This window comes from Lolium perenne, chromosome 4 (assembly GCF_019359855.2).
Source record: "Lolium perenne isolate Kyuss_39 chromosome 4, Kyuss_2.0, whole genome shotgun sequence".
In the NCBI taxonomy this organism is placed as follows: Eukaryota; Viridiplantae; Streptophyta; class Magnoliopsida; order Poales; family Poaceae; genus Lolium; species Lolium perenne.
The window spans coordinates 76,571,583-76,586,894 of NC_067247.2; the positions used below are offsets into that span (position 1 = coordinate 76,571,583).

The 15,312-nt window shown below is 44.7% G+C and overlaps 2 protein-coding genes across 4 annotated transcripts; both read left to right on the top strand.

Moving 5' to 3' along the window:
* The first annotated feature begins 4,231 nt into the window (after window positions 1-4,231).
* LOC127293011 (cathepsin B-like protease 2) lies at window positions 4,232-8,427 on the top strand. Its single transcript, XM_051322565.2, has 11 exons — window positions 4,232-4,419; window positions 5,257-5,295; window positions 5,401-5,481; window positions 5,570-5,726; window positions 5,868-5,872; window positions 5,970-6,044; window positions 6,153-6,278; window positions 7,101-7,319; window positions 7,739-7,852; window positions 7,937-7,972; window positions 8,071-8,427. Exons 1-11 carry the CDS (start codon window positions 4,357-4,359, stop codon window positions 8,200-8,202), a joined length of 1,047 nt encoding a protein of 348 aa, XP_051178525.1. The 5' UTR covers window positions 4,232-4,356; the 3' UTR covers window positions 8,203-8,427.
* Window positions 8,428-8,652: 225 nt separating this feature from the next.
* On the top strand, window positions 8,653-13,265 carry LOC127293013 (cathepsin B-like protease 2). Of its 3 annotated transcripts, none has more exons than XR_011742582.1 (9): window positions 8,653-8,859; window positions 9,674-9,724; window positions 9,830-9,910; window positions 9,998-10,471; window positions 10,576-10,701; window positions 11,699-11,917; window positions 12,604-12,717; window positions 12,806-12,841; window positions 12,920-13,265. XR_011742582.1 is itself a non-coding variant. In XM_071818671.1 (6 exons), the coding sequence occupies exons 3-6, from the start codon at window positions 11,864-11,866 to the stop codon at window positions 13,046-13,048; spliced, it is 333 nt and encodes a 110-aa protein (XP_071674772.1). In that variant the 5' UTR covers window positions 10,341-10,471; window positions 10,576-10,701; window positions 11,699-11,863; the 3' UTR covers window positions 13,049-13,265. The 3 variants fall into 3 exon arrangements, 1 of the variants encoding a protein (XP_071674772.1); XR_011742584.1 differs by having other exon boundaries at window positions 8,656-8,859; window positions 9,680-9,724; XM_071818671.1 differs by lacking the exons at window positions 8,653-8,859; window positions 9,674-9,724; window positions 9,830-9,910 and having other exon boundaries at window positions 10,341-10,471.
* Window positions 13,266-15,312: the final 2,047 nt, after the last annotated feature.

Consider the following 15,312-nt stretch of genomic DNA (forward strand, 5'->3'; position numbering starts at 1 on the left):
TCACCTTGATCTTCATGTACTACGTAAACCCAAACGCATTTCCGGTGCATCGACGCGATATGAAACGCTCCGATACCCCTAAACCCCTACAGAAACCCTAAACCCTGAATTCTCTGCCGCGGCAGAGATTCTCGAATTTTTCCTGCCGAGGCAGCCTACCTTTGCCACCGGTTTGTAGTACAAACCGGTACGAAAGGTCCATCGACGTGCGCTCTCCTGGGCGCCCACGTGGAGGGCCATCTATACCGGTTCGTAAGGAACCGGTAGGAAAGGGGGGGGGCCTTTTGCACCGGATATTTTATACCGGTTGCTAAACCGGTGCAAATGGCCCTCTGGAACCGGTATTGATCAGCGTTTTTCCACTAGTGCACGTATGCAAAATTGTTGAGGTGGCCGTCCTGTTCGTCCGAACACATCACATATCAGCAATCACGACGATCCAAATTTGTCACAATCGTCCAGACATAAGGTCGTACGCTATGTTTTCTCCATTTTTACCTAGTGAAATTACGACAATTTTTACCTAAATCGTCGCAATTTTCTAGTGGTTTGACCCCTTAGACAGCTTACGATGATATGGTGCAAAATCGTCATAGATCTATGACGTTTTCACCACGGTCACTATCAAAAGGCCACAAATCAACACATTGCTTGTAATGAGATGAAGAAGTACCAGCGAGAGAGGGGTGGCGGAGTGATCGGAGAGAAGGGGATGAGGTGCCGGTGAAGTATGATGGAGATAGACAATGCGAGGTATGAGCGTCTGTTCTTTTTTTTAACGCAAGAACACATATATTATAATAAGCAGCAGGCCGCCTCATTAAAAACCTTCCAGTCCCCTTAGGTACCCTGGTAAGAAAAAGAGTGCGTAAGAAACCTCCTGCCCCGAGATTACATAGTGTTCATACAATCCGCAGTGATCAAGTCCCGGACGCAGTCAGGGATTGAGTCACTCATACAACCCGAGAAACCAGACTTTCCTAATTGGGCCAATACATGAGCAACACCATTATGATTCCGATCCACTTTAGATAATGAGATGTCACTGAAGATCTTTAAGAGTTCCCGGGCCTCTAAAATCGTTGCCCAGTCCGGGGCATGCACCGCAGCATCATCCATTATCACATGCACCGCCTAAGCACAATCAGGTTCCAAGAAGGCAGGCCAACGCCGAATAGCAATCAGATGTCGAAGACCTTCTAGACATGCAATGACTTCCGCCTCTTCTGCACTCCCACAGCCCGTAAGTGGCTTCCAATCAGCAAGGATAGGATGTGCCAGATGATCGCGAATAATGATACCGATGTCCGCGCTTTTTGACGTAGAATCCCACCCTGTATCAACATTAACCTTGATAGAACCAATTGGTGGGGGTGACCAGGATACCGCCTGAATCAGCGCATCATCCCCACCTCCAGTAAAAGAGCGATGGTAATTCACTAGGTACGGTATGAGCGTCTGTTCGATGGCAGGTATATCGTCTTTTTATTTTTTGCTATAAATGAGAGGATACGAAAGGATGCTATACCGAGTAAGCAACATGATTGAGTTGGAAGCATTGCAAGCTTGCAAGCAACTTGATCTGGATGAAAAATGTTGCACACAATGCAACAACCGTCACAGACTCAATGTCACAATCCGTCATCCATGGTGACCTATTAATAAACAAGAGAAATACAGATAAGCAATGCGGTTTGTTTCACTCACTCTAGCGACTAGACTTTTGATGTCCACCTTCAGAATGTCGAGATTTATCTTACCATGTTCGGACTGAATTAAATCAATTCCAAGAAAAATATCTGCGTTTAGAAGAACTTGGTTATAGTTTATTTGCCAAGCAATTGGGTTTAGTACAGTACGTGGTTTTCATTTACGGCAATACCATGCACAAAATCCGCTAGCTTATGTGTACGCCTCGTTTTATACAGTTACACGGTGGCGTGCTTCACGAAATCGATAGCACTACAGAAGGAACTTCTAAAAGGAAACTTGTTTTTTGAGTTGTTCTACTAGACAAGAATTAGAGCATCTTCAGACGCCGTCTCTCAGAGTGATCTCCAAAGGTATTCAGGACGCATTAGACAAAATTCCGTTTCCAGCCGCACGCCCTAAAGGCTCTTGGTCCAATATGGTGTCCAGCGCCCTGAGCTCGTCCTCGCTCCACACGAGACGCTCCGGGCATGCCAGACACAATGAAATGCGAGGCGAGGAGACGTGGGCCCGACGTGTTAGCGACACGGAAGTCTAAAACCCCATCGCTTACCTCTGGTCAAGCGACCCTAATGGCGCCCAGCTTTCCCAGGCGACGCAATGACGCGCCTCGTCGTGCATGGCCGTGTGGCCATCCGCGCCGGCGTTTATTGCATCCAACGCCCCCGCTGCCGCTTTGCCTGCCGCCGATGTACAATAAGAGCGCCTCTCCTTCCTTCCCCATTCCAATCTCGCCGCACCCAACCTCTCGCCGCACTCCCCAGCCGCTCCAATCTCGCCACAATGGCGTCCTCCCGAAAAGCGTCGCGGAGAACGACTTCGGCCGCGGCAGCCTCACCGTGGCGGAGGCTTGGGCGTTGTACCGCGCGGGTATCTTGTCCCGCCGGACATGCGCCTGCCAAGCAGCGGCGGGTAGAGGATGGTCGTCAACGTGATCGGCGTCCCGTCGCCGCCGCCGCAGGGCACGGAGCGCTGGAGGAACGCGATCAGGACCTGACGGGCTCGCCTCACCGCCGAGGAGCGAGCCGATCCGCCCTGGGTGCCCACCGATAACAACGACTTGTGGGCGGACTACTTCTAGGCGCAGCATGACGCCGAGAAGAACAGCACCGTCGGCCTCATCGGCCGGAGGAACACCTGGAACAGGGAGGGGTGCATCCGCTTCTGGGGCGTTCCCGGGCGCACCCTGGAACACGTCGTCGACGACATCCAGAACGGCGCCCCCAGGCTGGAGATGTCGCCATCGCCGCCACCATCTCCTTCGCCCGCAGCACGCTAGCAGCCGAGGAGGACGTACTTGTCCTCCTCGAACTCTTCGTCGTCAGGGCCGGCCTGATCGGCACCTTCGTCGCACAGCGCCACGCCCTACATTGTGCCTAAGCGTGAGGTGAAGGACGAGCCGGAGTTCGCGACGCCGCTCGTCAATCCGAGGCGCGACGGCAACTGCGTCAGCCGGCAGCAGCACAGGCGCGCCGGCGGTGCCCTCCTCATCCCGAAGCCGATGTGAAGGAGGAGCAGGACAACGAGGAAGCCGCAGGTGGCGGAGTACGAGCGCCAACAACGCCTCATCGCCAGCAGCGACGACCCCGACTACTGTCCAGGGTTGCACGCGGCGTTCGCGGTGTTGTTGAACGACAAGGACACCTGGAGGGGCGACCTCGACGCAGCGATCGCAATGTCCATCCGCCACACCGGGAAGCCACTCGTCGACCTCACCGAAGACGGCGAGGCTGGACCAAGCGGCGCGGTGAAGGACAAGCCTGTCGACGAGCCCGACGAGTGCGGGAAGCAGGACGTCATCGTCAACGATATGTACAACTTCTACCAGTACTACAACCCGTCTAGCCGCCGCAAGTACTATTAGGATTTAGGTTTAAATATCATCGAATTTCATAATATATAGCAAGTTTGAATGAATTGAACCGTTTTTATTAAATTTAAAAAATCTTAAATTATGTTTGGGAAACGCGGCTGGAAGCAAGGTCACCCAAACGCGGCACAAATAAAACGCCTCCCCAAAACGCTAAATCTGGCGCCGTTGGGATGCGGCTGGAGATGCACTTAGCCGGTCAATGCTAATGTCAAAATTTGTCTAGGCAAACTGGATTATCATAATCTAGGGCAAATACCAGGCACAAGATGCGCTAGGTGTTGCTTATGTGCACGGCTCGATTTATACGGTGGCGTGCTTCATGAAACCGATAGCATTATTATGCTACTCCTAAAAATAAATAAACTCCCACTACTAGTACATTGAAGCAACGGCAACGTATGGGCGAATCTTGAATATTTAACTGCTCCGTAGTTGGTTCCGGCGTGGCCGCACTCGCGATGCTTCACGCAAGGAAGCGCGATTGGCCAGGAAACGGAACGGAACGGAACCATGGCCGCCCGCGTCACTTCCAAGGCAGAGAGAGAAGAAAGATCGGTGGTCACCGTCGTCATCGCCACCGTATCGTAGCCTGACTGACAGCCGAACCGTAGGCCGTAGCGTCTGCGCCCGCCTCACCTCACCACCATCCCGGGAGCCAATAAAATAGGCCGCGAGGTCGGGGTGGAGAAGCAAGGCAGCAACCCGGCAGCTACTCCTCCTGCTAGCTAGCTTGCTTCGTCCCTCCTCCATCCTTCCGTTGCCGATCGGGGAAGATGAGGGGCGCCTCGCTTCTGCTGCTCGTCGTCCTCTCCGCGGCCGCCGCTGCTGCCCCGCAGGTTCCCATCGCCAACTCTGCTCGTTACTTACTCAGCTAGTGCTCATGCTTTGGGAAGTCAAACTCTTCGCAAAAAGATCCCGATTTGTCCGTTACCTTGTTCGCGGAAATTAGTTCGGTTGCCGAGATTTTGAGGATCGCTAGCTCTAGTTCTCTTTCTCTCTAGTTAGTCTGGAGCTTCGAATCTTGGAAGCTTAATGCGCGGCGACCGACCTCGCGGAAGCGCGAATCGACCCCGGTCGCGCGCAGGCTGCCCTCCGGCACCGGATGCGGGTCACGACGACGCTAGGACGCGCAGAGGAGGGGCTCCAGCGCGGTGCTGCTGGCTCGATGGCTAGCCAACCGGGGAGCGCCTCTCTCGGATGAGCTTGTTGCGACACTGAAAATCGTAGCTCTGAAGTAGAGTTCGACCCCTTTTTAGGCTAAAACAGAAATCCGAATAAATAGAACAAATAGGTAAACCGTTTTAGTCTTTGATGAATTGAAAATAGGGTGTGTCTAACGATCAGTCGACTAAGACTTAATTTATGTCTCAGTCGAATTACATCAGTGTGTTTTGATGTGGGCCTAAACAAAGTATAAACAGCAGAAAGCACGAATCTTCAAGCAGAAACAAAATCTAAGGATAGAGCACGTGACTAAGACATAAGCTACGTCTTAGCTAGCTGAAACTTAGCAATTCCGTTGAAAATATGCCCACCCCATGATGATATTAAGCAGTTGGGCTGAATCACATCTATATTTGCTTCAACATACGATACGGATAACACATGTACGAATCGCATCTATATTTTCTTAAGCATACGAATAACATGTGTATGTATGTATGTACACGCAGCTCGTTGGAGCAGCAAACGGAGACTTGAAAATTCTACAGGTCAGTTTAATCACCTCTCAAGTTCGCATCATCTTTATGTCTACTCCTTCGCATTTTCTGTTGTTACTAACCATTGTAGTATGGTATGCTGTTGTACTGTCACAGAAAGACATCATAGAGACGATCAACAAGCATCCCAATGCCGGGTGGACTGCTGGGCACAATCCCGCCTTGGCGGACTATACTGTAAATATCAACACCCTCTTGCTGCTCTCATTAACGAACCATTTTTCTTCTCTGTTTGCTCACCTCAAAATCATCCTCTTGTGTACAGGTTGAGCAATTCAAGCATATCCTGGGAGTGAAGCCAACACCTCCGGGCTTGCTTGCTGGTGTTCCAACCAAAACTTACCCAAGGTCAGAGGTGCTCCCCAAGGAGTTCGACGCCAGAACTAAGTGGTCTAGTTGCAGCACAATTGGGAACATACTTGGTATGTTCAACTACATAACTTAATGTTGACCCACTTTCAAACATAATAAATTGGTTCTACATTGTTTTGATTACACCGACTCACTTCATTTCCTCTGGGTTTGTTCCCAATGCCTTGGAAAACGCTGATTTTCGTGAGCAGATCAAGTAAGTCTACGCACACTACCTTACATCATTAGCTCCATGTGTACTTTCTAAAATATTGAAGATGCTCAAGGTAGTATGTATTGGTTGACAATGGCAGGGTCACTGTGGTTCCTGCTGGGCTTTTGGTGCTGTGGAGTGTCTGCAAGATCGTTTCTGCATTCATCAGAACATTGTGAGTACATACATATATGGACGATCTGCATATTCTCAGGTCTATTTTTCAAACAGGCATATTTGGTCCTTCCTCGCATAACCCACCTGCTATTTCTATTCCTTGCAGAACATTTCACTTTCTGCCAACGACCTAGTGGCTTGCTGTGGTTTTATGTGTGGTGATGGTTGTGATGGAGGATATCCTATCAGCGCATGGCGATACTTCGTTAAGGAGGGTGTGGTTACTGAGGAGGTATAGCTTACTCTCTAGTTTCTACCACTTCAATGTTCTGATCCCCCAAAAGCAGTCATATTGTTACAAATAACTTTTCTGTGCTCTAACTACAATAGTTGGTATTACTGAATATATCAAAAACGTATAATGAAAATTTGTTATTAAATTAATTATAAATGCACTCTACAAATTAAATTCCTTTGTATGTTAAGAAATTTAACAGTTGAGTTAGTGCATGCTAAAAGTGTATATTTAAACCCCCAAATCAGGGACTAGAGCATATCATAGTCTTCAGTGTTTCCTGACTTAATTGCTAATTGATTCCAACTTGGTTCAGGATAGTTTATTTTTGGAACAAAGCTCCACAAACAATGCTTGGCTTTATCGAAAAAATAAACAATGCTTGGGGTGTGGTCATTTTTGGGCCTGTACATATTTTCTTCTACAATGCATAGTGAGGCAACGCTTTTGAGTTTTCTTGAAAATATGTTGATTTGTTTAGGAGATAATACAACTGCCACTGTTTCGAATTTGGGAAAAAAATTTGTAGCTTAGAACACAGCATGAAGTAGATGAACGATCATAAAGGCTTCTGCTAGATCTTTAAAAAAGTTCCTCTGAAAACATTGAAAACCTAGCTGAAAGTTGGAGTATCTCCACCTATGGGGCAGCTTTGTCAAGCTATAATTTTCCAAATTTTATCTTTTCTCTTCCAAACTCCACGTTTTTTCATATTATTTAATTATAGGTTTGTTTAACTAGGGCTTTCCCCTAATATTTCTTGTAAAAAAGACTCAGCTCAACATACCACTAACCATTATAAGAATTGCTGTCTTGCAGTGCGATCCATACTTTGATCAGGAGGGCTGCCAACATCCTGGTTGTGAACCTGCTTACCCTACACCCGCATGTGAAAAGAAATGCAAGGTGCAGAACCAAATTTGGGAGCAAAAGAAACATTTCAGCGTCAATGCATACAGAGTAAAGTCTGATCCACATGACATCATGGCAGAGGTCTACAAGAATGGCCCTGTAGAAGTTGCTTTCACAGTTTATGAGGTAAATTTGATTTGATATTGGCCTAGTTCTGATGTTGGCGTGTATTTTACTAAGGCTATCACAATGTTGGTTAGCAGAAGACATGGTTGAGTATGGGTCCAAATTAGTTACTGCTGTTACTTTGAAATGCATAGACAGATTATAAAAAAAAAAAGCTTTGAAAGCTGTAAGTCTGAATAAAACCTTGGAAAGAACACAATAGTAGAAAAGAGAGAAACAAAACATGCATACTCTACTCTAGTAAGTCTAGTGAGCATACTCAAATATGACATATTGTTGTTATCTTGCAAGGTTCGAAGTTGTTCCAGTTACTAACTAGTATGCTTCGTGGTTATATGTAGACTACAGACTGTATCATCAAAAGTAAAATGATATATTTTGTATCTTGGAGTGCTGATTTAATTCTGCATTTCCTTCAGGACTTTGCACACTACAAATCAGGAGTATACAAGCACGTCACAGGTGACGAGATGGGAGGTCATGCTGTCAAGTTGATTGGATGGGGAACCAGTGATGCGGGCGAGGATTACTGGGTATCTTGTTAATCCTCTATAGTACACTGTTTACTAACCAATGATCAAGTCCTAATATGTTTCCTTCCGTCTTCTGCTTTTCAGCTCCTTGCAAACCAGTGGAACAGAGGCTGGGGTGATGTGAGTGTGACAAATACCCTCTATTCTGAAGTGCAAGAGTGAATACTAGCAACGTGTGTTTTGCTAATTAATAAATTTTTCTTTGTGGCGCATTGCAGGATGGCTACTTCAAGATCATAAGAGGCACGAACGAATGTGGCATCGAAGAAGATGTTGTTGCTGGCATGCCGTCGACAAAGAACACCGCCGGAGACCATGGCAGCAGCGGTTTTGGAACTGCTATCCTTTGAAGTTTGAACAGCACCTTGACCTCGGATGCTGGTGGAATTAGTTATCTGCATGCCAAATGTAGCTGGTAAAAGTTAGCTGTGGTGATGGTTCCAGGATTGTGTATTCGGTACCGTGCCACACGTTCCAATGCTTGATATGTTGTTGAAATCACAACACTTGTCCTGAAAGAAAAAGAAAAAAGCAATAATATCAATAAAAACATACTGCTGCCATTTCCTTGGAAACTCTATGTTCAGTTTTTGGTTTGCCAAATTCATCTGCAATTAGATTTGAGAGCCAGTACTGTGAAAAGGAAGAATCCACTTTCAGGCCTGTGCACATATGCTATGATTGAAATCGGTGCAATTTGATCTGCAGACTGCATTTTCAGTTTACATCTGCAGCACGCATGTACTTGCTGTAGTGCAGAGTATAACAATCATCGTTACCAACCTTCAAATTGGCGAAGTCTTATTAAATCCCTCACTGCACATACCCTTGTTGCTTGTGGATACAAAAGGCAGCGTGGTCGGGCTGGAGAAGCAAAGCAGCTACTCCTCCTGCTTGCTTCTACTCCTCTGATTCCTCCCTCACTCCGTTGCCGATCGGGGAAGATGAGGGGCGCCTCGCTTCTGCTGCTCGTCGTCCTGTCAGCCGCCGCTGCTTCTTCTCCGCAGGTTCGGTTCTTCTCCAGTTCTCCATTTCCGATCCCATCTCCGCCTCTGCTCGTCTCGTCAGTCAGTTAAGTGTCACAAACTCGTCGCAAAGATCCGGATTGGTTCCTTATGTAATTCGCAGAAATTAGCTCGTAACGTATTTCGGTTTGCTGAAATTTTGAGGATCGCCAGCGCTAGTTGCCCCTAGTCTGGAGCTTCGAATCTCGAAGTTTAATGTGTGTCGAACGTTGATGGAGAAGCGCGAACCGGCCACAGTCGCGCGCATGCTGCCCTCCGGCACCGGATGCCGGTGTTGCGACGGCGCTGGGACCCGCAGCGCGGCAGAGGACTCCCTTGCCGTGCTGGAGCTCGATGACGAGCCAACAAGGAGTGCCTCCTCTGATGAGCTTGATGCCAACACTGAAAATCGAATAGCTCTGAAATAAGTTCCACCCCTTTATTTTTCGGCGCAGAACAAAAAAGAAAAGAAATCCTAACACTGAAAACCGTACAAATTATAGACCTAGACCTAATAGCTCTGTTTTTCGGCTTGGGTGAAAATAAGCTCACTCGTATTTATTTTTTCGAACGCACACCAAAGCGTGTGTCACATAATATATTAGAAGAGACGTCGAGAAGACTTTAACTGTGCAAGGCAAAGGCCAAAGGAAAACCAGAAGAACTAAAAAAAGAACTGTACATGGCCAGCACCCACTAGCTCACTCCTAAATTCCTAATAGCATTAAAGAACCAATAATGATGTTACGAAGTTGACTGAATCGCATCTATATTTGCTTCAACATACGAATAACATATAGAGTATGTCTGTATGTACATGCAGCTGGTTGGAGCAGTGAGTAGAGACAATTCCCTAAGAATCATCCAGGTCACTCTTAATCCTCCTCAAATTGACATCATATTTCTGTCTACTTCCCATCCTCTATTGTTTGCATTAATCATCATGGTATGGTATGGTGTTGTGCTGTCACAGGAAGACATCATAGAGACGGTCAACAAGCATCCCAATGCTGGGTGGACTGCTGGACACAATCCCTCCTTGGCCAACTATACTGTAAACATCAACGCCCTCTTGTTGTTGTCATCAAGGAACAATTTTGTTCTCTGTTTGCTGACCTCAGAATCATCCTCGTGTGTGCAGATTGAGCAATTTAAGCATATCCTGGGAGCGAAGCCCACACCTCCAGGTTTACGAGCTGGTGTTCCAACCAAAACTTATTCAAAATCAAAGGAGCTCCCAAAGGAGTTCGACGCCAGATCTAAATGGTCTGGTTGCAGCACAATTGGGAACATACTTGGTAAGCTCAACTAGATAACTTTATGTTGACCCAATTTCAACCAAATATCGGTTCTACTTCGTTGTGATTACACTGACTCGCTTCATTGCCTTGGCTTTTCTTTCCAACGCCTCGGAAACGGTGATTCTCATGAGCAGATCAAGTAAGTCTATACCCACACTACCTTTACATCATTTGCTCCATGTGTTCTTACCGAAAGATTGAAGATGCTCAAGATAGTATGTATTGGTTAACAATGGCAGGGTCACTGTGGTGCCTGTTGGGCTTTTGGTGCTGTAGAGTGTCTGCAAGATCGTTTCTGCATTCATCAAAGCATAGTGAGTGCCAATGGACGATCTGCCTATTATCATGACTTAAAAATAAGACAGGCATGTTTGATCCTTTCCTTACATAACCAACCTGCTATTTGTACTCCTTGCAGAACATTTCACTTTCTGTCAATGACCTAGTGGCTTGCTGTGGGTTTTTGTGTGGCGATGGTTGTGATGGAGGATATCCTATCAGCGCATGGCAATACTTCGTTGAGAATGGTGTTGTTACCGACGAGGTATAGCTCACGCTCTAGTACTTTTTACCACTTCAATGTTCTGATCCTCCAAGAGCAGTCCTATTATTATGAATAACTTTTCTGTGTTCTAAGTTCTAACTTCAATGGCTGGTGTTACTGAATGTGTCAAAACAGTATAATTGAAACCGGAGGTTATATTAATTATTAATTCACTCTGTAAATGATATTTTTTCTGGTTCCGGAGACTTAATGGTAAAGTGAGTGCTAAATTCCAACAGTGTTCGATTTTAACACAAAAATCAAGGAGTAGCAGGAGCATCTTATAGTCTTCAGTATTTCCTTACTAATTGCAAATTCACCCCAACTTAGTTCAAGCACAGCATAATATGTGTTTTTGGGTGACAATATAAGTGGCTCTTTTTCAAATTTTGGAAATTTGTTCGTAGCTTAGCGCACAACATGAAGTAGACGAACTATCATAAAGATCTCTGCTTGATTTTCAAGAAAGTTCTTGTAAAAATTGTAGAAAACTTATCTGGAAGTTAAAAGTGACTCCACCTATGGGGTGACTTTGTCAAGCTAGAATTTTTAGAATTTCTCTTTTCTCTTCCTAACTATGTAGTTCTTCAGTATTTCCTTACTAATTGCAAATTCACCCCAACTTAGTTCAAGCACAGCATAATATGTGTTTTTGGGTGACAATACAAGTGGCTCTTTTTCAAATTTTGGAAATTTGTTCGTAGCTTAGCGCACAACATGAAGTAGACGAACTATCATAAAGATCTCTGCTTGATTTTCAAGTAAGTTCTTGTAAAAATTGTAGAAAACCTATCTGAAAGTTAAAAGTGACTCCATCTATGGGGTGACTTTGTCAAGCTAGAATTTTTAGAATTTCTCTTTTCTCTTCCTAACTATGTAGTTCTTTCATATTATGTAGTTATATTTTTTATTTAACTAGGGCTCTTCCCTAATGTTTCTTGTAAAGAAGACTCAGCTGAGCATACCACTAATCCTTATAAAAATCACTGTCTTGCAGTGCGATCCATACTTTGACCAGGTTGGCTGCAAGCATCCTGGATGCGAACCTAATTATCCTACACCTGCATGTGAAAAGAAATGCAAGGTGCAGAACCAAGTTTGGCAGGAAAAGAAACATTTCAGCTTGGATGGATACTTTGTAAACTCTGATCCACATGACATCATGGCAGAGGTCTATGAAAATGGGCCCGTGGAAGTTGCTTTCACAGTTTATGAGGTAACTTTGATTCGATATTAGATGTTTGATGTGCATTTTACCAGGGCTGTAAAAATGTATGTTAGCAGAAGATATGGTGGACTATGGGTCAAAATTTCTGCTCTTACTTTGAAATGTATTTTAACAGAGTATAGCAACGCTTTAAAAAAGCTGAATCTGAATAAAACCTTAGAAATAACATAACAGTACGAGAAGTCATCTGTGTCTAGGCACTGTTGCCGGTGATTAGATGTGACAGCAGGATTTAGGGATCGAGAGAACCCAGAGGGATCAGGAAGAGCACGTAGAAGATACGGGATTGTTATTGTTGGCCCTAAAACACACGGGATACACATTCTCTTATAGGAGATCTAGGCGCCAGAAACCTGGTGCACAAACCGACTCCAAGACTTGCAGTACACAACTACTACCTTTGACTCTGTCACAAACTAACTCTGGTTGCCCTATTTTCCCTAATTGTTTAATAAGGCCCCTATTTGTTTAATCTGGCTGGCAATTGCTATGCTATCAATGCCAGAACACATACATACTCTAATGAGCATACTTAATATAAAATACTATATTATTCTTTCACGCTTTGCTATCATCTAGTAATGCACATCTCATATGCTCTGTGATTACTTTCATAAGACTACAAATTCCATCATCTACTCAAATTGCTGATTTACTTCTGCAATTTCCTCTAGGACTTGGCACACTACAAAACAGGAGTATACAAGCACATCACAGGTGTTGTGGTGGGAGGTCATGCCGTCAAGTTGATTGGATGGGGAACCAGTGATGCTGGCGAGGATTACTGGGTGGGTATCCTATTAATTCTCTACAGCACACTATTTATTAACCCATGATCAAGTCCTAATATGCTTTCTTTCGTCTTCTGCTTTTCAGCTTCTTGCAAATCAGTGGAATAGAGGCTGGGGTGATGTGAGTGCAATAAACACATAGTTTTTTTCTTCAATAAAGCGCATGTATATGGGTAATTAATATATTTTGGCATTGTAGGATGGGTACTTCAAGATCATAAGGGGCAAGAATGAATGTGGCATTGAACAAGAGGTTGTTGCTGGTATGCCGTCGACAAAGAACATCGTCGGAAATCGTGGCAGCACAGTTGGAACTGCTATACTCTGAAGTTTGAACAGCGCATTGGCCTCAGATGTGGAAATTGATATTTGCATGTCAAATGAAGCGGGCAAATTATCAGCTTAGATGGTTCCAGGATTTGTGTATTTGGTACTCCGTTGGAGTACAGTAGCACACGTTCACAATGCTGATACTATGTTGTTGAAATCACAGCACTTGTTCAGAAACATGATGCAATAATATCAATTAAAACTTGCTGCTGCCATTTCTTCCAAAACTCTATCTTCATCTTTGGTTTGCCAAACTCAAGACCTACCAATGGCAAGGCTATCCATAAAAATCTCCCTTTTTTGAGAAATAGTTAAATGGCGTTGAAGGTTAATGTCAGGAGATTAGGAGGGTATAGCACCCCACGTCTTGTTTTCTAGTGAGAAACCTGTGTTTTTTTTGTGCCTTGTTCAACTGAATGCTTATCAGAATGTATCCGACTACTTTTTTCAAGTCTGAATCCACCCGTTTCTGATTATATCGAGTTTCATTCAGCTTTGAATCCAAGAAAAAAAATTACTCACGTACCCTCCCTTTTTGGAGGTGTGCACACTTTTCAAATTTTAACTTTTTGACCAAGAATTAGACCTTACTTCTTTCGAGAGGTTCATATTTAGAAGTTTCGAATGGTAGGGCAAATTTTATGGCACATACCAACGTTTTATTAGCCAATTTAGTACTCCTTGTATTCCAATGAATTTGGCTTATAAATTTACTCAAAAGTCAACGACATCTAACTTTGACCAATGCCATAGACAAAAATATGAACATTTATGATGCCAAATTAATATCAATAGATTTACCATTAAATATATTTTCATAATATATCTATTCAATATTATATATGTTAATATATGTTTTGTCTATGTATTCAGTTAAACTTACCACGATTTAATTTTTGACTAAATTTATACGGCTTATTCATTGGAACGGAACGAAGGTAGCACTACCTGCGTCCCGGTGTGTAGGTCCTACACGTACACCCTCAGCTTATAATTAGATTGTGGTTTAGGTTTAGTCCAAGTCAAACTTTGTAAAATTTAAACTAATGTTTAAAAAAATATTAACATCTGTAATTTAAAATCTATAGTTTTTTTTTAACAAAGGACGGGTCCAAAGGACCCAGGCTGCTTATATATCAGCGGTGGGATTACAAATTACAAGAAGGTCCACAAAGTAAAAGATAACACAACCAGGACCTGTACTTTTACAGAAAGGACCCCTAAAAGAAAATATAAAAAGCAATCGGATCCTTGAAGCCCTTCTCCACCGCAGCATCACGACGAGCTCGACGCCAAGAGCAGCGACACCATCGCCGGGGACGAACCACTTGGGATGGCAGCACCGATGAATCTCCAGCTGGAGCTCAAGAGCCTCCGAGATGGCATGAGGCCAGGAGGTTGAGATGCCACTAGAACGTGGCCTTGGAGAGCCGCCAATCGGCCATGAAGAGCAGAGGCAAGACGGACCTCGACGTCGCACGTCCTCTGCTGGTGAACTCCAGATCGAAGCAGCAATAGATCCGGGCTTATTGAAGGAGATGTCGACGACGCCTTGCTTCTCCGCCTCCGACTCCAACCATGGGAGCAGCACGAGGAAGAAGACAGCCACCGAACGCCGGACGCGGCCCGCAAGCACCGGCGATGCACTCCAAACTGGCATAGAGCCAAACTCAGGCATAAAGCCAAACTCAAAACCAAACACAAGCGGTAGACCTAATCTACAGCAGTACAGGGGAGGGTCCCTCGCCCATCTCAGCGTCGGCCATAGCCAGAGAAGAGCGGGGAGGGGCCTGGCGGCCCAAGATCTGGTGGAGGTCAAGGAGAGCAGGAGGGGTCGGGAGAGAAGAGAAATCTATAGTATTGGAATCATCGTAAACTATAATTTTATATTATATGAATTCGGTATTACGGTTGTTGATATTTTTTGTTATATTCTTGGTCAAACTTTAAAAAATCATTTTAATTAAATCTAGAATGCAAAGTAAATAAAAAAGGAAGGGAGTATTAATTTTGTCGTTGTTCTTTCTAGGTGGTATAATTTTTATGTTGTGCAGTTTATATTGTGTTTGACAAATTGAACACATATGCATGCGCAGGACCTATACACGCTGAGTTGTATCAAATTTAGTTAGGCCTTGTGGATTGAAAGGTACTGAGCCATATTTAATGCCAAGTCAAAATACATCTCAATCCACGCTAATACCCTTACGCAGGAGATTAACCGAACAAGCCCTTGTTGTAATTAGTATATGTCACACGTAT

Bases quoted from the DNA above. Each gene is read 5' to 3' on its own strand.
- LOC127293011 (XM_051322565.2), top strand. From the start codon at position 4,357: ATGAGGGGCGCCTCGCTTCTGCTGCTCGTCGTCCTCTCCGCGGCCGCC. The intron at 6,279-7,100 runs GTATAGCTTACT...GCTGTCTTGCAG, and splicing joins AGGGTGTGGTTACTGAGGAG to TGCGATCCATACTTTGATCA. The intron at 7,853-7,936 runs GTATCTTGTTAA...TCTGCTTTTCAG, and splicing joins ATGCGGGCGAGGATTACTGG to CTCCTTGCAAACCAGTGGAA.
- LOC127293013 (XM_071818671.1), top strand. From the start codon at position 11,864: ATGGCAGAGGTCTATGAAAATGGGCCCGTGGAAGTTGCTTTCACAGTT. The intron at 11,918-12,603 runs GTAACTTTGATT...AATTTCCTCTAG, and splicing joins TTGCTTTCACAGTTTATGAG to GACTTGGCACACTACAAAAC. The intron at 12,718-12,805 runs GTGGGTATCCTA...TCTGCTTTTCAG, and splicing joins ATGCTGGCGAGGATTACTGG to CTTCTTGCAAATCAGTGGAA.